This window comes from Diadema setosum, chromosome 22, assembly GCF_964275005.1.
Source record: "Diadema setosum chromosome 22, eeDiaSeto1, whole genome shotgun sequence".
Classification (NCBI taxonomy): Eukaryota; Metazoa; Echinodermata; class Echinoidea; order Diadematoida; family Diadematidae; genus Diadema; species Diadema setosum.
In genome coordinates, this window is record NC_092706.1 from 4,832,737 (window position 1) to 4,853,033 (window position 20,297).

Consider the following 20,297-nt stretch of genomic DNA (forward strand, 5'->3'; position numbering starts at 1 on the left):
GATAGCAACTCTAGGTGGTGTTGTGTTTGGGGGTTTTTTTTGCTTTTTTTTTGGGGGGGGGGGGTTCCAACCTCATTGCATTTTTGTGCCTCATTTACCAAAGAATATGATTTCATCACACAGATAACATTGAAACCTGTTTCATGTCATTTTTTATTTTCAGGCTCAGGTGACGGAGCCGTTCAACGCTCTCTGCAAGACAGAGAATGCCAGGTACGCCTCCATGTGCACCAAGCTGACCAATCAGCATCAGTCTACCATGAGACAGTGGAGGGCAGCAAAGAGGTTCCTGATTGGAGAGAGGGGAGCATGGGCAGAGAGGTGAGACATACCTAGACACTGCTGGAATTTCAAACGTTCAACACTTGACTCTTCATGTGCTTTTATGCACCACATATTTCGCAAAGTTTTTATTTTCCTGAGTCAGGTGCTATTTGTAAATACAACAACAAGTGAAGTCTAATCCCGACATGAATTCAACGGACATGCACACATTTCTCCATTCGTTACTGGACTCGCTGATTGCAAATGTAACCACTCGCAGAATTGTTGGGAAGTCCCAATTCACAAAAAAAAAAATTGGAATTGCTAAGTATGTGACGTACATTGTATACAGTACATCTCTTTCTTTCTCTTCTGAAGCTTTGTCTTGCCGACCAAGTTGGTTGTATATTGTTACATGACGTTAAGTATCATGATGTAAAGCAGTCTTGATTAATATTTTGCTAAAAACCAATCTGTATCTTCTTGTGAATCCTTTGTATTTTTGTGTTTTTCTGTTTTTCTGTGTAACTTACCTGAGACATGCTAAGAAAATGCAGAAGACCTTGTCTGATGAAAACAAATTCTGTAATAATCCTACAGCAGACTTGAGATCAACAAATAGTTTCATCATACAATCTTTTTCACTAGCAGTGAGCAAAGTTTATAGATCTGTAAATCCTCACAGTAAAAGATGCAACAAACTACACCAAAGGAGATTTTGGTGTCTTTTGTCATAGGAATATTAGGACTCAACTATCAGGACAAATATATTTTGAAGACATTACGATAGAGTTTATTTCCTAAAGTGATTTGCCTGTTTGCAGACTGTGATTAGCTCCTAGAGGAATGATATAAGGACTTAACCTCTCGCTCCTTCCACACAGGAATCCAGAGGAGATCTACTGGAAGCTCTCCTCACAGGAGAACTTCTCCCGCATGAGGCTGAAGCTGACCCAGAACTACAACTACGACCGGCACCTCGAGGCCAGCCAGCAGAGAGATAATACAGGTGAGAGGAGATCCCTGTTAAAAGGACCCTTGCAATGCAAATGCATGTTGACTTGTGTTGATTTATGATACCTTTAACATCACTTTATGGGACCAAAGTAGAATCTAAATACTTGCCATATAGTTTGTAATAATTTTTCCTTCATTTTTTGCCAGATTACCTGGATTCACCCACAAAAAAAAACCTTCCAAACCAAGATTCTACCAGTGACATCATCTGTCAATCATTGCAAAAGTACTGATATGTTTAAGAAAAGGAATTGGAATGCACCTTCCCTAGCCTGACTATAACTTGCATGTTTTCATCCAATGTCTTTTGTGTTTGAATTAGAGTACTATATATAAAGTGAGGGATGCCTGTCCAAAATTGTTTCAGTTGCAATAAAAGCCAAGTTTTAGAAAGTATTCATGAATTCACATTGACCAATAATATCTGTAAAGAGAAAGTGAATGAAGACTTTGCCTCGTCTTCTTCTTCAGGAGTGGCAAAGGAGGAGTCGCAAGCTCTCCCTCTGGCTGTGGCAAAAGAGGCGCGAGTCAGCGACATGGAGCTACAGGATGACAGGCTGGGAGATGAGGAGTGGAATCTCGTCAATGTTGAGGGGTAAAGATGGATGACAATGCGAGTGGACATGGTGATGATGATGATGATGCTGATGATGATGATTGTCGGTCATGCTGAAGATGACAATGATGATTCTCATGAGCTCATGATGAGGGTTGTGGTGATGATGATGATGATGGAGGTGTTGATGGTGGTGATGATGGTGACGATGGTGATGGTGGTGACGATGGTGATGATGTTGATGGGGATGCCGGTGATTATGAGAGTGATTGCAAGGGCAGTACTCATGACTATTGTGATGATGATGATGATGGTGGTGGCAATGGTATTAGTATTGTGCGTACAAAGTGTACATGGCACTAGTATTGTGATTTTGTTCTTGTATAAAAGAGGTACAAGTCATGTATGGTAAACTTCAAACAGAAGCTAGAATTGGACATCATTCACATTGTGGTCTCCTCCATAAAACTTTTTTGTTGTTGTAAGAACTCCTAATCAGCAAAGACCTCCTCAAAAGAGTAAGGATTTGTCACAAATTTGGTACGCTCTCTTTGCAAACTTTGCAGCGTGGAAATCTCCATCAATAAAATCAGCACTTTCAGGAACAGAAGAAGCAAAAAGAAGAAATAGGAGGAGAAGGAAGTAAAGAAGAAAGGGAAGGAAATCTCGAGGCTAATTAAGAGGAGAGAGGGAGATGGGTTAGAGAGAGAGAAAAAGGGGGCCACAGATAAAACAAAGACAGTCGAGTCTTGACAACAGTCCTCCATTTTCCATTTTACTATACCAGGGGAGGAGAGGACCAGGGTGAGACGGTGAAGGAAAAGGTGGTCGTCTCGGAGGACTGCCAGCTCATCACCTTAGTGGATGTCATCCCCGGCAAGCTGGAGGTCACCACCACCCACGTCTACTTCTATGACACCAGCCCCGAGAAGGAAGAAGGTGGGTTGCTGTGAATTCTCTGTAGGCCCATTCACAAACAATGAAAAAGCATGAGTCAATTCATGTTTCTAATCACATTTTTTGTGTGTGCTCTCGTTTCTTGATGGGACTCAGCAATGAGCTGCAAGTTTTGCACTCAAAGAAGCAACCACCACTCCCAACGGGCTTATACCGGGAATTTTTTGACTTAGTTGTCTTATCCACTGAGTCGCTGCAGCTCCATATTACTCATAGGAAATGAGGGGGGGGGGGGGGAAATACATAAAATGCAGACAGCTCTGCAAAGCTGAAATAGTAATATTTGGGCATTTGTTGTTGTTTTTGTTGTTTTAGCCCCACCCCCCCCCCCCCCAAAAAAAAAAAAAAAAAACCCAACAACAACAACTAGCCAATCAGGTTATTTAAAAGAGCTGCTGTAAATGGTTTCCGCTCAATGTCAGAAAGATATCAAATGGTAAAGACTTCAAAGTTTGTGTGTCTTTTTTAATCTGTCTGGAGCAGTGTTTGGCCAGGACTTCAAATGGTCCCTGTCCCACCTCAGGGAGGTCCATCTGAGACGATACAACCTGAGGCGGAGCGCCATCGAGGTCTTCTTCATCAACCAGACCAACTACTTCATCAACTTTAGTGACAGGAAGGTGAGACCTAACTGACAGGCCCCCTGGATGATGGCTACAACTTTTGATAGAGTGTACAGTGTGTTTTCATTGTAAAGTGGTGGTTTACAGAGTGCATTACATTGCATACAATGTTACCAAAACTGGCATTAAAGTCACTTGAAGTTAAAGCCATTATCCATGATTCAGAGCATTTAAAAAGAAAAATGTGACTGCCCTGCTCAAAACTCACAAAAAGTAGGTGAAGATAAATATCCACTTTCTACATAGTCTAAAAGAATAAGCTCTATGCTTTAAAATAATACATATCTTGCTATTAAGATTGGACCATCCTAACCCATTTTAAAATGTCAGAGTTAGGAGATGCAGTTTCATAGAAAAGGAAGAAAAGATCTATAGATTTAGGCCACTCAGGTATGCTGAGCAGCAATATCAATGAAAACATCTTCTATTTCATAGTGAAAGCAGTGCCTGTCAAAAAAAAAATAGTGTCTAGAAAAACTGCTAATATCTTAATTTCAGTCAAGTTATAAGCTACCAAATTTTGACAGTGGGTTGAGAAAAGATTACTCTTCCAGGTAAGACAAACTTTAAAAATTTGAGTCTGACAACCTACTTTGTAAATTGCATATTTTGGTACATTACAGAGAATCCTAATCTGCGACTTTTTGTGGGTTTTGAGCTGGGCGGTCACATACGTATGTTCTCATTAAGCTAATGCTAAAAGCTAAAAACACCAACATATTCATTTTCCTAAGGTGAGTTTAAAGAAGGCTACATTGTCTCCTCATTAACTGCATCACAAGTTTAATAAATCTATAGATATTCCATGTCTTTTTATAAAAAAAATATTTGTCATAAATTGAAAATTAACAAAAGGAATTGAATTTCTCGCAATATTACTTCACCCCATTTGTAGATCAGGAACAAGGCCTACAGTCGCATCCTGGGGCTGAGGCCACCCAATCTGTACTACACGGGGGCCAAGTCCCCGGCGGACCTTCTCAAGGCCTCGGGTCTGACCCAGAAGTGGGTTCAGAGGGAGATTTCCAACTTTGACTATCTGATGCAACTCAACACCATCGCGGGTCGGACCTACAACGACCTCAGCCAGTACCCCGTGGTAGGCATCATGTCTCACACACTCATGTTTGTTTTTTCGTGTCACTTTGTTTCCATTTTTCCATGTGAGGAGATGGATGGATGGCCCATATTCAGCTGCAATAGCTGGTCTTCCATGGGGTCCAGTTGTATGTACAATTTGTACATGGGGGAGAACCACTTCACTAGGTTATGCACCGTGCTCTTTGCGATGAGTGAATGAAGCGTGATCTTTTATGTGCATGAGTTGTGACTCGCTCACACATGGGACCTCCATTTTATGTCCTATCCGAGGGACAGAGTGTTTTGCCTCTCACCAGAGGGAATGGTATGATTACATACGACATTGCTCAGTAGGTTTCAATAGGATTTAAACCCATGCCCAATCCCCAGCTGTTTGATTGAAAGGCAATAACGCTACCAAATGAGTTGGGTAGCTTTGATGATTTCATCTCATCTCGTCTCAAAAGACACCATCACTTTGATCAAATGTGGTCATTTCATAGGCAATGTTTACTCATTAGCAAAAGGGATTGTGTCCTTTTATATTTATTTCAATTTTTCTCGCTGCTATTCTTGTCAGTTCCCCTGGATTCTCTCTGACTACACCTCCGAGGAGCTGGACCTAAATAACCCGGAAGTATTTCGTGACCTCTCCAAGCCGATCGGCGTTGTCAATCCAAAGAACATCGCGGAGGTCAAGAGCAAGTAAGGATATTTTACTTGCTACCCCTTTCTGTGCCAGGGACTTTGGACAGTGTGTACGACGCTAGGTTGTTTTTTTGTGCTAATCGTGCTTAGCTTAGAGCACACAGAGGATCAAATCCTTCCTGTTTCTCACAGACATTCAGCAAATGCAAGATCCAGTTATTTAATTAATAATTCTTTTCCACAATAGTTTATATTTATTTTGACTTGAGAATATTTCCCATGCAGTTTGACATTATTGTGGTATGAAGAACTTGATTTGCGAAATCTACAGGATGATGGATTTCAACTAAATTTTGAACTTCAGGATTAAAGCTTTAAGGCTATATGTAGATTTTCTAGGAATTAAATGTATCTGATCATTCTTTCCTGCTACCATGTACATGTACATGTGTAGATGTGCATTTGCTGTTGGTGCACATTTTGAGTATTACTGTACTTCAGAGTTGTCAATTATATTCTGTCTATAGGTTTACAATGAGGATAATATATGATCGAAGGCTTTTACTGTGATGCACCTATCACTTAAGCATGTCAAATTATAGGCAGTGAAAACAATTCATGCAGTTGTGGAAATAAAACTTCAATGTAAAGTAGACAAAGAAATGTAGCTCTCTGTTGTGTATGCAGAAAAGCCACAGTAAAGGTTATCTTTGCCATAAAAACAATGGTTTTACTACTACATTTGTTTATTTGTTTGTTTTAGATACGAGAACTTTGAAGACCCATCAGGAACTATTGACAAGTTCCACTACGGCACCCACTACTCCAACGCGGCAGGTGTAATGCACTATCTGGTTCGTATGGAACCTTTCACCACACTCCACATCCAGCTGCAGAGTGGCAGGTAAAAGCATTTTACCTTGAACCAAGACTGCATTTCTTTTCTTTTTTCGATTGTATGATAGCAGACGACTCCCCACCACAGGGTTGTTGTTTTTATGTTAAGTATCAAATTTGATTAAGATTAAAGATGATAAAAAGTTTTGGTACCTCAAAAGTTTCCCTGAATTTCCGTGTTTCAGGTTAAAGTACCTTTCATATAACTAACACTGTGAGACTTACTCGCCCCAAAGTGCTCTCATTTCTTAGTAATCATGCAATTAACTGCGACCAGCAGCCCCATACGCATAGCGTAATGGGGCTTAGTATTGTAGCATTCAGGATCATGACAGATTTAGTGTCGCGGGTAAATATCAACTTAAAATCCAAAAAATTCTTCAATTTGAAGACTTAGCAATTAAGTTGAAGTCTTGAAAACAGGCTTCGGGCAACGTTGGTTCTGCCAATAGTCCCTTTCTGTTCAAATTGATGACTGAATGTGACTCTGTCGAGAGGACCTTGGGAGAGCTACATACACTGATTACTACGGCCAGCGCATACGCACACATCACATGCGAACAAATTTCAAATCCATGAACGGATAAGATGTTTGTGTGCGCATGCGCTGGCCGTCAATTCAATTCAGTGTAGCTCTCCCAAGGTCCTCTCGACCGAGTCACATTCAGTCATCAATTCGAACAGAAAGGGACTATTGGCAAAACCAAATGTTGCCCGAAGCCTGTTTTCAATACTTCAACTTAACTGGTAAGTCTTCAAATTGAAGAAATTTTTGGATTTTAAGTTGATATTTACCCACGATACTAAATCTGTCATGATCCAGAATGCTACAATACTAAGCCCCATTACGCTATGCGTATGGGGCTGCTGGTCGTTATGCGTATGGGGCTGCTGGTCGCAGTTAATTGCATGATTACTAAGAAATGAGAGCACTTTGGGGCGAGTAAGTCTCACAGTGTTAGTTATATGAAAGGTACTTTAACCTGAAACACGGAAATTCAGGGAAACTTTTGAGGTACCAAAACTTTTTATCATTTTATCAAAACTTTTTATCCTGTAAGCTACAATGCGAAGCCCCATTTAGCTATGCGTATGGGGCTGCTGGTCGCAGTTAGCTACTCAGTATGCATATGGGGCTGCACGCTGCTGGTCGCAGTTATCATGCAATAATGGTTTCGTACAATACGTGTACTACCTCGCCGCCGTACGGCGGCGGCTCTGGTACGAAACCATTATTGCATGATTACTAAGACATGAGAGCACTTTGGGGCGAGTAAGTCTCACAGTGTTAGTTATATGAAAGGTACTTTAACCTGAAACAGAAACTAAGACAAGGAAATTCAGGGAAACTTTTGAGGTAATACCAAAACTTTATATTATCTTTAAAGCACAAATATTCAAATTTGAATGACATGCCTCTGAACCACAACAACAATTTTTTTTTTTCTGCAAACCTTCATCTAGATTTCAATTTCAATACCTTTTAATGATCTTTGTTCTTTAAATTTTAGCCTCGTATCCAGGCCTCATGCAAATTGAACTCTAATAATTAAGGTCAACTTGAACATGGAGTTCCAGTTCACCTGATCTTGAATGTGGAGTTTCCTCTTTAATGCGATATATCTCGCCAGGTTTGACTGCGCGGATCGCCAGTTTCACTCCATAGCATCTCTCTGGGACACTCTGATGGAGAACCCAAACGATGTCAAGGAACTCATCCCAGAATTCTTCTACTTGCCAGAGTTTCTTGTCAACGCTAATGGTGAGTGTGATGCCATGGCTTTCTTTAGTGTTGTCACCCCTCACAAACAGCATTGTCGAATTCTGTCAACATCTTTGTCATTGCCATTATCATCGGGATTATCATCACCATCATCATTACTACTACCCTTATGTTATCAACTTCTTCATCACCGTCATCATGATCATCATCACTACCATCCTCACGTTATCAACTTCTTCATCGTCATCATCATCATCACTACCATCCTTACGTTATCAACTTCTTCATCATCATCATCATCATCATTGTCATCATCATCATCATCATCTTCATCACTATCACCATCATCATTATCGTTTTCCATCATCACTCAAATCATTGACATGAGCATTCACTTTCCATAGTATTGCCATTTTTAAGAAGCATTTAGATGAAAATTAGGTTTCTTGTTCGGACAAATAGAACCCCAGATTTTCTGTTGACGTTGTTGTTGATTCATTGATTCGTAGTCATCTCTTACGTCTCAAAATATTTGTCAAACCATTTTAATTTGCGACAGATTTTGACTTGGGACACCTTCAGACAGGAGAGAGAGTGGAGGACGTCATCCTTCCAAACTGGGCCAAGTCCCCTGAAGACTTCATCTACAAACACAGACAAGCATTGGTGAGCGGACAAGACCAAAAATCAATCCTGTCAGTTATGATGTGTTTTTCCAGGGGCTGTGGTAGGGTCAAAGAGCTCCGACAGATTGTAGATTTGGTTGATACATGATCTGCTGTTGAACTTTGCATTCATTTCCGGGTATTTCACACTACTTTTGGCTAACTTGAATTAAAAAACCCATGAAAATATCTTAGTGATTTTCGATGCACATTTTGAATGTGTTGAATGGTGTGCTGCATTAGTGGTGCCTCAATGTTGCGCATGTATGTACCGTATGCAGTAGTTTCTGTGCTTGCTGTCCATTCAAATGGATCGGGCAGCACTTCAGTTTTCACGCAAGGAAGTGTCAAATCAATTTTTTTTCTTTTCTGTGAATTGCATGAAAAAATATGTGTAAGCAATTTCACTGTTCAAGTTCAAGAACTCGCAAATGTGTTTTAGAGCTGCTCAGCGCAAAAAAAAAAAAAAAAAATGATTGCATGAAAATATTGACATTTACAGTTCGGTATCTGTCTGTCTATGTCTGTCTGTCTGTCTATCTATCTATCTATCTATCTTTCTATCTATCTATCTTTCTATCTATCTTTCTATCTAGCTATCTTTCTATCTATCTATCTATCTATCTATCTATCTATCTATCTTTCTATCTATCTATCTTTCTATCTTTCTTTCTATCTTTCTATCTATCTATCTTTCTATCTATCTATCTATCTTTCTATCTATCTTTCTATCTATCTATCTTTTTATCTATCTATCTATCTATCTATCTATTTTTCTATCTATCTATCTATCTATCTTTTTATCTATCTATCTATCTTTCTATCTATCTATCTATCTATCTATCTTTTTATCTATCTATCTATCTATCTGTCTACATTGTATCTATCTATCTATCTTTCTATCTATCTATCTATCTATCTACTCTATCTATCTATCTATCTATCTATCTATCTATCTTTCTATCTATCTATCTTTCTATCTATCTTTCTATCTATCTATCTATCTACTCTATCTATCTTTCTATCTATCTATCTATCTACTCTATCTATCTTTCTATCTATCTATCTATCCATCTATCTACATTGTATCTATCTATCTTTCTATCTATCTATCTATCTTTCTATCTATCTTTCTATCTATCTATCTTTCTATCTATCTATCTATCTTTCTATCTATCTATCTATCTATCTTTCTATCTATCTATCTATCTATCTACTCCATGTGCCTATTTATCTATCTAGTCATTTATCTGTCTTTCTATCCCTTTATCTGTCTGTCCATCTGTCTGTTCATTTTCCATTGTATTATATACATTATGTATATCTATTCTTCCGATCATCTGCATGTATTCATCTATCTTGGTTACTATATCCATTGTTCTATCTTTACAGGAGAGTGATTATGTGTCCAGTCACCTCCATGAGTGGATTGACCTCATCTTTGGCCACAAGCAGAAGGGACCCGCTGCAGTGGAAGCCCTCAATGTCTTCTACTACTGTACCTACGAAGGTGAGGTCATCGCTTTCATTGCCATATTTGCTCCATTGGGGTATCCGCCTAGGAGACCAATTGTCTTTAAAATCGTTTCTGATAGTCATAGATGCTGGGCAGAGTAAGCATCTTTTAAAGATTTTTATCTTTTTTTTGCAGTTTAGATGAAAGTTGCTACATATTGTGACGCTGAAGTACTAATTGATGTGCAGGATATCCTCTTTATGATGTTCGACAAGATGATACCATGGCATCTGTTATGGCTAGACTCTTTCCTATCTTAGAGTAATGTAGCAGTAATATTTGTCACCATATATGATATTTCTAAGTTTTGTTTGAGCCTTATTTCAGATCATAACTTGTTTGATTCCCCCCCCCCCCCCATTTTCACTAGGTGACATTCTAATGGTAGTCAAGATTTTAGTGCTATTTCTGAGTTTTAAATTAGTCTTGTTTTAGATCAAAGTTTGCCGACTCATTCCCCCCCCCCCCACCCCTTCCGTTTCTTCCTCTAATTTTGCACCTTGATGTTCCCATCGGTAGGCGCCGTGGACCTGGATGCCATCAAGAATGATCTTGAGCGGAGGGCGGTGGAGGGGATGATCAACAACTTTGGCCAGACGCCGTGCCAGCTGCTGAAGGAGCCCCACCCCCAGCGCCGCCTGGCCTCGGCCGTGGAGGAAGGGAGCGCCAAGGGCAAGGGGCTGATCCGCAGCCAGCCCAACTTCCACAACGTCTTCGAGCACCTCACTGAGCTCAAGGCCTTCTTTGTTGAGGCAAGTGGTCTGTTTGTTCTTTTTTCAGCTCACCAACCTCATTTTCACCCCTGAAGAGAGCCAGAGTGTGTTTGGGGGTTTACTTCCTTCTCTAAGAAGGAACTTTTATTTCTGCATTTTCTGCATGTGTTACATGTACCTGATACAAATGTACAAACTGTATATTGCAACAAAATACTGACATAAAATTGATTAACAGCAGGAAAAGACAAATGTGATAAAGTACAGTTGTTGTAGGTAAATGACTATCAAAAATCAACTCAGAACAGAAATATGTTAATAAACGTAGTTTAGTGCTTGTATTATGGAAGAACATAAGTACCGTTGTTTGTGTATATAGCAGCTGGGAAGTGCAGATGGCCGCTATGTTAAACACAGCTTGAAGAAATGACCAGCCTCATTTGACGGTCATGTACAAGAGAGTTGTACGGGTATTGCCTTGATGGGGCCTGCTTGTATAAAGTAACTGACTGATTGCCATGAGCCTTAAGAGGAGTAGCTGGAAGCTGATGACGTAAACAAAAGGCTTCTACACGTATATTGGGAAATTGGCTGATTTTCATTGTGCATGTATGGGTTTGAATGAGCTGCTTAGCGGAGGTCTGCACTCTCTGAGTGCCTTTCTAGTATGAGAATGGAATCAACTTGCTTACCTCTGTTATTAATTGTACCATTATTTTTCTCACAGGCTTCCACTTGTGATTTTGACCCGCTCGTCTATGTGCGGGTCCCCAAGAGCCAGGCCAAATCTTTCATCTACCAGGGAATGCCTGACACCATGGTGAGTGTACATCTCCCAAGAAAGCCTGTTGTAGTATCTAGCTTTGTGGTCTAGTGGTTTAGGCTTTGGGCTCTTGAAATCAAAGGCCCTCAGTACAAATCCCCACCCAGTGCAAACATCCATTTCCGAGGTTGTTTCACCCCACTATGTTCCTCGTGAAGCAGGTGTATAGATAGCTACATGTACCTGGCAATGCCAGTGTAGTGATTATGGCAGAACCTTCTGGGAGAGCATTGCTATTGTTTGAAGAGCTACCTTGAGTAAATGAAAATAAGAAATTGTAATGATGGTGAGGAAGAGGAGGAGGAGGATTGTCATGATAATCATTGTTATCAGTGCCATTATTAGACTTATCACCAATATCAATTTTGTCTTATATTATCTGTTTCTTCTTTATTTGATACAATGTAGTTTCTTTCTTGTATTCATTATCATGAAAGGGAATCAATAGGAGCTTGTAAATAGCACGGAGTCCCCCCCCCCCCCCACACACACTATATTGTTCTTTGTTATTGTTTTTTTTTTGGGGGGGGGGAGGGGAAGGTTGTCAAGGATGTGGGACATGTATGCATGGTAAATGTCATCAATTATCTTCTCTCCTCTCACGGTCATCAAGGTGACGGTGACCCAGCGAGGCGTCGTCGGCACACACAGCTGGCTGCCCTACGACAGGCACATCCTCAACTATTTCACCTTTGACCGGGACTCCACCCTCCTCAGCCCCAAGTACGTGCCCCTGGGGCTCGTCTCCCGGGTCTTCAGCAAGTTCTCCGGGCCCCGCCCGCCCGCAGCGGCCCCCTACTGGGGGTCGGGCGAGTTGGGCCCACCCGGCTTTAGGTAGAGCAAGAAGGGGGAAAGGGGAAGAAGCGCAAAGGGAGACAGAGTTTGGCATTTGTCTCTGTTCTCCCTTTTGCACTCTTTGCTTGGATGATGGGACCGACATGCATGGATTGGTATCAGAATGCATCATGCTGCACTTTAATACTGGTAGACTCCGGTAGTCAGGAGAGGATGTGGAATCTTACATGGTAAACTCATATAAGGGATGGGTAAAGATGAAGAAACAATACGCAGTGGGGGAGTTAGGGCATTGAACACAGAAAGTCTGTAGTTTGATCGCAAGTCTGCTGAGCACTATGCGGCTGTACATAGACAAGATTGCCTTTATACTCTGTGTGCACGAAATCAGGAGTAGAGTCTAGATCTAGTAGGACCTGGACTGATGGAAAATGCATGCACACATGTAGATGAAGAGGTCTATTTGCAATAACAACTATGAAAATATTAGGGCATGTTCTATCGATACACCAGTACCAGACTATAGAACTCCAAATACTAAATCATCCCTCCTTGCAGTTATATTTGTGCAACAAAATTTTTTGAAACAAATATTTTTGATTTAAAAGAAAATGGCACTCAGGATAGTTTAAAATTTGTCGTTTGATAATCCAGTGATAATCATGATAGAGCATGCACTATTTGAATAATATTGCTCAAAGGGGAAGGTAACCAGTCTTTGCTCAAGGCTCTCCCTGAAATCTACCAGTAAGCTACAATGTGTACCTCTTTCTCCTGATATGCCTCGGACTGTGTTCAGGACTTGCATGGCCCATGACAGCATTGCATGATTTAATTTTTTTTTTCTTCATATTGATGATGTGATAGGGGAGGGGGGGGGGGTGAGGAGTGGCTATAGATATTCCATGAGATTGCCCCGCTATGTTCTCCCTTCAAGGAGGGTACCATTTTAGTTGTTTTTGTTTGATAAGAATAAGTGTGTGCATACATGCATTGCAATTTTTGTTGGCTGCATCAAACACAGCATGCTGCATGATTGCATGATAACTTTGTCACATTTTTTCAGGAATGGTAATATACCCTTTATTAGCAAGTAGCATGGTAAAACCACATGCAGACTTGCTCATGCTACTTTGAGTGAGTGCTTCTCTTGAAATTGGGATCTCTGAAAGAGCGATTGTAATGGAAGAAATAATAGGGTCTCAATGGCATGCTGCAAGTGCATTATCATGCTTTAATATCACATACGTATGAATGCCTTCAGCTATCCATCTGCCATTTTGATAAGTTACAGACAATGAATAATAGCTGCTGCTGCTACATAAATTTCATCCAATTCAAAGGAGTGAATAATTGACAGAGAGTTGCCCTGTGTTCCTATACCACTGGTTAGGTAGATATCCTGTATGCATAGACAGGGGGAAATTGACCTCCGAACTTCAACACTTCGGTTGCCATGGGTTTCCCACCAGTTTCCTTCAATGGGTTTAGCTCCTGGAGTTTTGCTGATGATGATCTGACCCCAATCGATTTATTCCCCGATCCCCACCCCCCCCCCCCCCCCTCTACCTTGCTCTACCGGTCTGGAGGTGCATCTTGCTGTTGAAAATATAAAATGTGATCTTGTTGGCTGCCCATAGACAAACCCTGTGCCCAGTCATGACACATGGTCAAAGGGCCCTTGTCTTTTGGTAGGCAGCCAAAAAGATTTGTCTACTTAGTGTGACTTCGTTCAAGGAATTCTAGTAAGTTTTTTAATTAGAGTGTTCATTAATTGAATTGATGAGTAAATGTAAGTACCAGTTATAAAATGCTAATCGACCTTTCACTTGATGACAGAAATCTTCTTTGATAAACCTAACATGTGTTTTTAGCACTTGCACTGTACACATTGACACTGTGTTTTCATGATGAACACTTCTTGAATTATCTTAAGAGTGGAATTCTTTTATCAAATCAATAAACAAAACTAAAGACAAAAACGAGAAAACTTCATGTTTCAGACTTTACAATTATCCCACATCAGTCCATTATTGTCATTTCTGTATGAATTGCAGTGCATTTGAATGATAAGTTTCATCTGTTTATGATTATTATCTAGGCTTTGTACAAATAATCCAAATTATTTTGAGACGTCATCCAAAAGCGTGTCTGTAAGATTGCTTATCAATTAGTCAATGGCCCAGAGTTGGCCAGGAAAAGGAGACATTGCATGGCTTGATATTTGGAGCAGTGCAAATAAAAAAAAAAGAACAATTTTGAAATTCATGATTAATGATTTGCATTCCCTTGTTGTGAATGAATAGGACTCGCAAGCTGGTGAGTGGACCCTTTGCGCCTGGCCTGAGCATCACTTCGCGACTCTTTGTGGCGACGCACGACGCCCGCCTCCTTTTCGTCGGCGGTCACTGGGACAACAGCCTGCGCGTCTTCAACCTGAAGAGCAGCGGGCGGCTGGTCGGCCACGTCACGCGGCACATGGGCGTGGTCACCTGTGTTGCGCTGGACAGCTGCGGCATGCAGCTGATCACGGGCTCGCGGGACACCACGTGTATGGTGTGGGAGGTGACGTACCAGAATGGCATGGCAAGCGGCATCAACAACAAGCCTGTCCAGACGCTGTACGGCCACGACGACGAAGTCACATGCGTGGCGCTCAGCTCGCAGCTGGACATGGCAGTCTCTGCCTCCAAGGTACATTGTAACAACTGTACAGATGACTCCTGTTATAATTAAGTCCATGAGACTGTTGATTTTCTTTCATTAATCCAAATTTCATTTTTAGCCAAACAAATAAAATACATACTGTATAATAAAGACATATAGATAATAACAATGTTTACCTCATTGAACAAAATTTCATTCTAACTGTGCTTGTTAAATGGGAGTGCTCTGTATAAGCTGTGTGTATGGCTGGCATGATATTAATCTAATCTGGACTTAAAAGACAATATTTTGAGTGGTAGCTTCAAAATGGAGAGCCTCGGGAATGGATATCGTCCATTTTTCTGGAAGCAGATTTAACAATACCTTCCCTTCAAGGTGATGTACACTGAATGTGTGGTGAAGAAGGCTATTATTTAGGTGTTTTCTTTTAGTCAAGAATATCTGCAGACTAGCAAATTTGCAAAATTAAAATCATTCCAAAAGATAATGGAGCATATGGTATTTTCACTCTGTAAGAAGACTTCCTGCAAACACACTGCATATCGCCAGTCGAGCCATGTGACCTATAACTAGCACTATAGGTAGAATTTAAAAGCAGTATGCGTTTTCCAACATTATAGCAAACACTCCTCTGCCTTGTAAGTGAAAATACAACATCAACTCAGTGAATGTCCTTCCAGCCCCTAAATAAACTGAGATTTGTGTTCTAAAGGGTGAATACCCATCCAGCCATCTACCCATATAATCAAACAAATGAAATGTATACATAATACTATTGGGAGCTGAATTTTAACTTTGTTTTAACCTAAATTTCCTTGTGACTTTGTTCGTTTTAACAGGAGTGCACTGTACTAGCTATGTGATCTATAGGGTGAATGCTCTTCAAGCCCTTTACTGATATCAGCTGTGTGATCTGAAGAGTGATTACTCCTCTAGCGATTGGCTGATATTCAATATGTTATGTAAAGGATGAACTTCCTTGTAGCCATTGACTGAAATTAGAAATATGATGTAAAGAATAAACTTTCTTGTGAGGTTGAATGCTCTTCTAGCCATATAATGCTGATATTAGATGTAACTGGCAATATGATACACTGAGTTCACAGCTTTTTACACCAATTGTTTTCTCTTTTTCCATTTTCCTCCGACTCGAAGGATGGAACCATCATCGTCAACACCATCTTGAAGGGTCACTATGTGCGCACCCTCCGGCCGCCATGTGACCCCAATGCTCCCCTCTCCATCCCCTGCCTGGCCATCTCAGAAGAGGGGCAGATCATCGTCCACCTCAGACAGCCGGCGGCCAGCAAACATATGCAGGTGAGTCCAGTGTGTGGACGGAGGTGTCAGTAACGGTTATATTGCCGTTGTTTGTTTGTTTTTCCTTGGCTGTTGTGTAGATACCCTTGGAAGTTGTTGAGATACTGAGGATGCTTTAGTATACTTAGCTTTTGCTTACCTTGCAACTAGTCCTGTGAAAGAGGAATACTCCTTTTTTTTTTTTTTCCTTGAAAGAAGGCACTTTTATTTAACCTTGTATTCCTTTCGTGAACAATTACCAGTTGTCATATATGAGAGATTGGTAAAAGTTTCAGGGTTTTTTTTTTTTTCTGTTTTGCAGTATTTTCTCCCATTTATTCTTTATTTTTACGCTATTGGGGTGGGCAGGTAAGCCTTTTATTTCACAACAGTGGCATCTATGCTTTGCATTTATCTTGTGTGTTGATTGACTTTGTGACCTCATTACTTCCTCTGGCTCCAAAAGGTTAAGAAAAAAAAAACCTTCCTCCAAAAGAGTAAGCCACTGATTGAAGACCATTGTTTTCTTCTTCACTTGTTCTCTATCCTTGTTTTTCCCCAGCGCTTAGAAATATGATATTAAGCGCTTTACAAATGTTATGTATTATTATTATTATTATTATTATCATTAGAATCCCAATTCCAGAGACATTCTACAGTATTAGAGCTGTTCTTCTTTTCAGCTAACATGGCATCTAGCTTCCAAGTATCTCTGCTATCATTGTTCAATGTCTGAATCAAACTAGCAGTCCAAATCAGTGGGATTTTAAAAAAAAAAAACAGAAGAAGAAGAAAAAAAAAAAAGATAAATAAATAGATATTGGTCCGGTGATGAATTCTTTGAAATAGGAGAATTTTGTAGACAGTGTGTTAATTGATGCATTTCCTTGTAGTTGTACTGTACACTTACAGCGTATGTGGGGAAATTCACTTGTAGTCCTATTACCTTCGACTGGCGTGTCGTCTGCACAGGCTCATCACACGACAAAAATTGTAGGGAATTCAGATTCCTGTAGATATGACTTGGTTCATCTCTTTTTTTACATAATTATTGTAGAGGAGGTGATGTAAATCATTGATAACCCCTGAGCTTTTTCAGTACCGTAACCCATAGAGGATCAGCTGAATTATGCTAAAACACGTATTTCCCATTAACACCTGCCAGAGTACGCCCAGGACTCGTCTTCAATAGGTTAAGATGTGCTTGATGTTAGTATCTCTATGTTTTAAATTTATCCTTGGTGACCTTTGAACTCTGACCCTTGACTCTCCCAGGATCACTGCAGTCTCCAGCTGTACTCCATCAATGGCAAGCACCTGACCACTGAGACCACCGTGGGCTACTTGACTGACATGGAGGTCGTGGACGACTTCCTACTCACAGCCGACAGCAGGGGCTACCTCTGTTTCAGGAAAATATTTGAGTAAGTCTACAATAGCTTACATCTGCCTCCCTGTAGGGTCATTCGCATCACAAAGATTAAAATGTGACATGAAAACTTGCGAAGATTGAACACTGCGTGTCCTTATTAATCCAGCAAAAACTTGTGAAGTTACTGGTAGGTCCGACAACAACAAAAAAATTGTGAAGTTTCTGGAAGAATTGCATATGTCCGGTTTACTCGTTCAGCAGGGACTAAAGGAAGAAGGGATTTAGAAGTCACATGAGTAACTTCGCAATTTTTATGCTATATGCGTTCTCATTACAAAACACCTTCTCTGAAGTTTTATAGTAAATGAAAAACTTTGAACTCTGACTTGCGAGTTTTCAAACAAAGTGTTTTGTGGAATTTGTAAAAATTGCTAGGCAACCTTCACACTAAATTTGCAAGATTTCTAGCTGTGTGAGTTTTTATGCCGATGAGAATGACCCTTATGTCTTCTCTTTTTTCTTTTTCTTCTTCTTCTTCTTCTTCTTCTTCTTCTTATTCTTCTTCTTATTCCTCTTCTTCTTTTCCTTTTCCCATTCTCATTTATTGAATAGTTGATATTAATATCGTCACATTTAGATATGCAGTGCATTCAATGCTTGTGACAGATATTCAATTTCACAAACAAGTTTGAAAATCAGTGCCATTTCCTTCACAATATCTTTATCATCATCAACCTTGGTCTGAAGGATGATGGGGCAGATGTCACAGAAATATCAATTTATTCGAACATTATTATGAAACTGATCTATTGCTTGTTCTCTCTATTTACAAAGGTTAAAGGTCATCACCACCATGCGTCTACAGCTACCCATTCACTGTCTGTCAGTGGTTCCTACCAAGAGCCATGTACTAGCCGGTCTCAGGGATGGCAAACTCATCATAGTCTCAATCGACAGACCTCCTGAGGCAAGGAAACTACTAGGGTGAGTACATAGCTCTGCTTTCTCTTCTTGATATTTGGATGTAATTTTTTATAAGTGACTGTTGCAGCAGTCTAGAGGGCAGTGAGAAGGAAACAGGTCTAGGGCAATTACCCAATGGACAATTACCCGGACCCTTCCCCTGACCCAACCCTAATCCTAATCCTGAACCTAATCCTAACCCTAATCCTAACCCTAATCCAAACTCTAACCCTAAACTTAAGCCTAACCCTAATCTTTACTCTAACCTTATCACTAACCAGTATTTACCCGGGGGGTAATTGTCCTGATACGGAAGAAAACAACTAGGGTAGGCAGATAGCTGATAAGTTGTCTGGTTTACCTGTTTTTCTAGAAGTGACTGTGGCAGGAGTCTAACTCCAGACCGAAGATGATCTGAACATGAAAATGCTTTCACTTTACAGGCGCGGTGGAGCACCCCAATTATCTCGCAGAAATCCATCGGCAGCCGAGCCTCATTTGCATAAAGTAAACAACATGTACTCGCGTAGTTGAGAAAAAGTAAACAACTTTTCAAGCTAATAACAATTTAAGGAAACCTATTTTCGGATTAAAATTGAGTTAGTTTGAATTTGAAAACATGTCCGAATATGCGCATATAACATATTAAAGGATTTGACAATGATAAAATGTGAAATTTTAGCGAAAACCTGGCGAGCAAAATTACCAAAAATATGCCTCGAAAATCATCCTAAAATTCACGAAGTGTGATTGCGGAACCAAAGCGCCATTCGAACAAAGTACACCGAAATTTATTTATCTGCTTGCATTTTAAATGTCATACCGTAATATTCCCGGCCATGGTTGTGTCGGAAAAAAACAGAAGGTGATGTCAAAAATGACACAAACGCAAAGCGTACAGGTCGGTCCCATGTATATATAATCGCGTGACTGTATGAATAGCGTTGCATGTCACAGCACACACAACGCTTTGCTGCATGCAGCGTGCGCGGCAGCAGCTCAGCAGTCACCGCCGTGCGACACTCAGCAAAATTGACTGCGTCACATGCAAACCAACAATGAGCACGAAATCCTGAATCTCACGTACCACGCATGCCCAATATTACGGGAAAAGAAATGACGTCATTTTCAATTGTTTCGCTTACTACAATTTTCTATTCCAAACCCTGTAGAAACATGTTGATTTCTCAAAAAGTACAGGTGGAACCAAGCGAAAACTTTCACCATATATGGATTGAGACCTGATAAACTTATGTTGCCAATTTCGGACACATTGGAGCCCGGCCATAGTCCAGTCGGAAAAAAACAGAGAGCATGTTTGGCGAGAGGTGATTTTCAAAACGCTTTAATATCTCAAGTTCTAGTGCAGCAAATTTCATAATTTTTTCATCAAAAGGAAGGTTTTTAAAAACTTAGATAGTGTGGGAAGTTTGAGTTTACTAGCGGCACGCATAGCGGCACAAGGAGAAGGTAAAGATTTGACTTTTCATGCACACAGTTTCGGGCAGCCGTGGATGCCCGTTGGAAATTCAAATAGAACGGGGCGATAATGAGATGCAAATTGGGGTGCTCCACCGCGCCTGTTTATATTAGGTGATGTGCACCCTTGCACCCTGTTATTCTACAGTGTATATCACCATTGGCCAAGTGTTTTGTGTTTTACAGTGTCATACAGTTGTGTTCTTAGTGTTTTACCAAGTATTGTATAGCAGCTTTGCA

The 20,297-nt window shown here is 40.4% G+C and overlaps 1 protein-coding gene across 1 annotated transcript in view; it reads left to right on the plus strand.

The window, feature by feature from the left end:
• LOC140245004 (neurobeachin-like protein 1) overlaps positions 1-18,603 on the plus strand; it is an 81,554-nt gene extending 62,951 nt beyond the window's left edge. Inside the window, exons 33-50 of the mRNA XM_072324594.1 lie at positions 164-321; positions 1,149-1,273; positions 1,753-1,876; positions 2,625-2,776; positions 3,278-3,414; positions 4,313-4,516; positions 5,078-5,202; positions 5,909-6,049; positions 7,674-7,804; positions 8,325-8,431; positions 9,823-9,940; positions 10,466-10,698; positions 11,387-11,479; positions 12,096-12,205; positions 14,584-14,971; positions 16,100-16,264; positions 17,519-17,667; positions 18,450-18,603. Of these exons, the coding sequence (XP_072180695.1) occupies positions 164-321; positions 1,149-1,273; positions 1,753-1,876; positions 2,625-2,776; positions 3,278-3,414; positions 4,313-4,516; positions 5,078-5,202; positions 5,909-6,049; positions 7,674-7,804; positions 8,325-8,431; positions 9,823-9,940; positions 10,466-10,698; positions 11,387-11,479; positions 12,096-12,205; positions 14,584-14,971; positions 16,100-16,264; positions 17,519-17,667; positions 18,450-18,603 (2,814 nt within the window). The remainder of the gene's footprint in view (positions 1-163; positions 322-1,148; positions 1,274-1,752; positions 1,877-2,624; positions 2,777-3,277; positions 3,415-4,312; positions 4,517-5,077; positions 5,203-5,908; positions 6,050-7,673; positions 7,805-8,324; positions 8,432-9,822; positions 9,941-10,465; positions 10,699-11,386; positions 11,480-12,095; positions 12,206-14,583; positions 14,972-16,099; positions 16,265-17,518; positions 17,668-18,449) is intronic.
• The last annotated feature ends 1,694 nt before the right edge of the window (positions 18,604-20,297 follow it).